Below are 3,916 nucleotides of genomic sequence, written 5' to 3'. Positions count from 1 at the left end.
CGTATTCTGTTGTGCTTTTTATGACCAGGTCGTCAACATATGCTTCTAAATTTCTTCCAATCTGACCTTTGAAAGCTTCATCTATTACCCGTTGGTAAGTTGCTCCAGCTTTTTTTAAACCGAATGGCATCTTGGTATAGCAGTATATCCCCTGGCTTGTGTGAAAAGCAGTCTTATCCTCATCGTCCGCTGCCATCTGTATTTGATGCTATCCATTGTACGCATCTAGGAAACATTTGTATCGGAAGCCAGCTAACAATTCAACTTTCCAGTCTATTTCTGGCAGTGGATAATTGTCCTTAGGGCAAGCTTTATTAATATCCGTGAAGTCAATACACATGCGCCAAGACCCATCAGGCTTTTTTACCAACACTGGGTTTGCTACCCATGTTTGATACCTTACTTCTCGCAAGATGTTTGCTTTGACCAACTTGTCGACTTCTACTTTCAACCATTTGCTTCTTTCAGGATCCATGTCGCGTTTCTTTTGTCGTACTGGCGTCAGATTAGGATTCGCGTTAAGCTTGTGCTCAGCAATTTCCCTTGGTACACCCGTCATGTCCGCTTCTTTCCATGCAAAGACGTCTGTATTAGAAGCTAATATATTACGAAGCTTAAACTTTGTCTCATCAGACAATCCTCCGCCAATTTTAATTTTCTGTTCTGGATCTCGCGAGTTTGGGATGATCATGCAGCTTCGAATTTGCACGGTCTCACTAGGCTGCTGCTCTGCTTGTTCTATGGCCGCGATGCTTGCATCTTGTGTTTCTGACCTTATCGTTGCAATCCCTAGCGGTTTTGGGAACTTGATAAGGCCATGTACCGTTGAAGGGATAGCTGCTAATTTTTGCAAAGTCGTGCGCCCTAAAAACGCATTGAATTATATTTTGAGTAGGACCTTACGACGGCAAATTCTACTATCGTACTTCTCACTAATTCCTTATTATCATCGTCCACCAGCTCCAGCTCTAATTCAATGATCCCGATTGGCCATGCGGACTCACCAGAAAATCCTGATAACGCAGTGTTAGGAGCCACTAGCTTGGCTCACACAGCCCCTGGTAATAAGCGGAAACAGTGCTCGTACATTATATCAACACCGCAACTGGTGTCTACATGCAATCGCTTGATGATGTACCCGTAACTTTTGACACGTCCTTTAATTATAATGGGCGCATCCAAGGGTTCCTGTGCTATGGACGAGAATGTGATGGGAGTTTTTTCCCATTCCTCAGATACCTCTAACTTGCCCCTGTGATTTATCCGTCCGCTGGTTACCATGTTTATGGTTTTATCCATTTCCTTTCCCTCATTCATTTTTTGGCACGTATATTCTTTTTCTCCCTTTGGCTTGTCGGCTTGTGCTCTTGCGCTTTTCTTCAAGTGTTGCAATCTTCCTTTTTTGAGTTCAGCAACAACTCTTTCAATTAAGTGCCGACATTCATTGGTCTCATGACCGTAATCATCATGAAAATCACAAAATTTGCTTCTGTATCTGTTTCCATAATACTTTGACAAAGGCACTGGGGTTCGAAGCTTTTGCACACTGCCTCTGTAGCTAAAATTTCTTTTGGTGTTTTGGTGAGATCTTTTATTAACGCAACATTTTCAGCATGGCTGCTTTTTAACCTCTGGCTTCCTCCCCCTTTATTGTTGTTGAACTTGCGATACTTATCATTATGATAGGTACCACCCCTACGTTGGCCATTACCACCATAACGTTTACCCAGCTCCGAACCTCTTCCCTTCACTCGATAATAATCATCATCGATGTCCATGTTTGAAGAGGTATTTCTGCAATTCTGCTTTATATATTCTTGTGCCCGCATGTAATCATGCGTTTCTTTTACAGCTTCCGCGAAAGTTTCTGGCACTCTTCTTCGTAACAATAAAGACAGGTTTCTGTCAGTATCTATACAATGATTAAAGCCGAATACCTTCTGGCTTTCTGGCAAGTTTTGTATCTTAGCCACCTCTTTGGTATATCTGTCTATTATTTCTCCCAAGCTCTCTTTCAATTTCTACTTAATGTCATGACATTCGACATGTGTTCTTTTGCGTGTGCACAAATTGTGAAAGTTCAATAAAAACCTTGAGCGCAAATCCGCAAAACCTGTAATGCTTTGGGATGGCAAATTATTGAACCATTCTCTTGCCACTCCTTGCAACACTATTGGTAGCATATGGCATGCTACTGCATCACCCCCACTGTGTGTTCTTGCGGTTCCTTCAAATTTTTGTAAAAAGTCATCCGGATCTGATAACCCATCATAACTTTCAAGTGTTAGAGGCAACACCGGTGCGACTGTGAAGGGATGATTGGTGATGTGCGGCACAAACTTTTCTGTTGTAGGAGCTAACTCAAGACTTTGTTTAGCTTTTTGCCCTTGCATCACTGCGAACCAATTGCTCATAAACTCTTGTACCCACGCTGGCTCATTGAAAGCGGGTGCCAAGTGTGGTGGCGCAACTTGCTGTAATTGAGATATGAAGCTATTTGACAGGGTTACGGCATAGTGCGTTCTGCTATATTGATTGCTTGCAACAGTATGGACTGATTGCAAAGCCACACGTGCCGTTGACCCTTATTGTGGTGTCAGCATGATGTATGAGCCATCTGGATTTCTTAGACCCATCTGCCTGATTCTTTCCTGAGCTTTCTCCGTAGTGACCCTTTCAATCGGTTTTTCAGGTTCAACCGAGGTGATAATTGGTATTGTACCCACAAAGGTAGTTTTAACTTTAAAGCCTGGTGGAACCGATTCGTTTGGAGAACCAAAGCTCAGGATTTTTAGTGACAGATCCTCGAATGGCTTAAAACCAGTTCCCGTTTCTAGTAAACTTCCATCGGGAGTGTGCCACCATCCCTTAGATGACTCATTCAGGAGAGTTTCTGATGTAACCGGCCCTGTTCCAACACTTGGTGTTGATGGAGGCTTTGATGTACCTTTGGTTGGTGTTGGCAGCATCGACGGTGTGTTCATAACAGTCGTCGTAGGTGTTTGAAACCCTGGACTTCCTGAAGAGTCCGATCGCCCTTGATTCTTTGCACCCTTACTTCCTCCACCCATTCTTGCTAACAATAAAAACCTGAAAGTGACCGATTAGTTAAACAAAAAAGCTTTATGGAAAAAGGCACGTACAATAAATCATATACAACATAAATTCCAATCTTCTTTGTTTCATATAACCGGTCCCACGGATGGTGCCAAATGATCAAGCATATTTTCACGGGGTCAAGGTGAACCTACGCTTGAGTGCATAAAGGGGTTTAAGGACTAACAACATTCGAACCTCCGACGCTTAGTCATGGATAACCCATATCAGTATCGTTTTGATTCTGACAGGGTGGCCGATTTTAGAGTCCACCAACAACCTAGTATACGAGGTTGAGTGGCCCAAAGACATGAAGGTTTTATAGTTCGATACATACCTGAAAGTCTTTATAGATCGTATGAAGCTTTGTTCGTACGATAGACATTTGTATGCTGTGGTTTATGTATGAGTAAACGAGTGAATGTCTGTATTCGTTAGGGTTTATGAGCTATGTATTTATAGGCTCACGAATTAGGGTTTCGGTAGAATATCTTCCCTAATTAAATGCAATCTTATCCTTAACTAACTTTCGTTATTTAAGGAAGAGAATCCGAATTGATTATACCGTACATTCTTCTAGAATGTACCGGACCCCTGTGCAAGTATACGAAACTCGCATCAGATGGTATAGGAGCATAGGGTGTGACTATACCCGTGTCATAGGCCGTATATGGCAGTTTAGGGCTTTGGATGCGCATCCGCACAATCTTGTGGATATGCGTATCATTAATATGTGTGTAGTAAGTTCCCGAATCATGAAATGTGTTTTACGAACTTGAAACTTTGATAATGAAATATTAACGATCATTCGACGAGCATT

The 3,916-nt window shown here is 42.2% G+C and overlaps 1 protein-coding gene across 1 annotated transcript; it reads right to left on the bottom strand.

Annotated features, from left to right (window-relative positions):
• Positions 1-208: 208 nt before the first annotated feature.
• LOC139849312 (uncharacterized) lies at positions 209-1,317 on the bottom strand. The gene is made up of 3 exons (XM_071838972.1): positions 1,101-1,317; positions 927-1,013; positions 209-864 (listed from the first exon to the last, which is right to left on the bottom strand). The coding sequence occupies exons 1-3, from the start codon at positions 1,315-1,317 to the stop codon at positions 209-211; spliced, it is 960 nt and encodes a 319-aa protein (XP_071695073.1).
• Between the last annotated feature and the right edge of the window lie 2,599 nt (positions 1,318-3,916).

This window comes from Rutidosis leptorrhynchoides, chromosome 5 (genome assembly GCF_046630445.1).
Source record: "Rutidosis leptorrhynchoides isolate AG116_Rl617_1_P2 chromosome 5, CSIRO_AGI_Rlap_v1, whole genome shotgun sequence".
NCBI lineage: Eukaryota > Viridiplantae > Streptophyta > Magnoliopsida > Asterales > Asteraceae > Rutidosis > Rutidosis leptorrhynchoides.
The sequence above is the reverse complement of the archived record's forward strand: the minus strand, read 5'-3'. Positions and strand labels throughout refer to the sequence as shown.

Excerpts from the sequence above, each read along its gene's own strand:
- LOC139849312 (XM_071838972.1), bottom strand. The coding sequence starts at position 1,317 with ATGAATGAGGGAAAGGAAATGGATAAAACCATAAACATGGTAACCAGC. Across the intron at positions 1,014-1,100 it reads GCATGTAGACACCAGTTGCG|GATTTTCTGGTGAGTCCGCA; the intron begins GTGTTGATATAA and ends CTGCGTTATCAG. Across the intron at positions 865-926 it reads TAATAAGGAATTAGTGAGAA|GGCGCACGACTTTGCAAAAA; the intron begins GTACGATAGTAG and ends ATGCGTTTTTAG.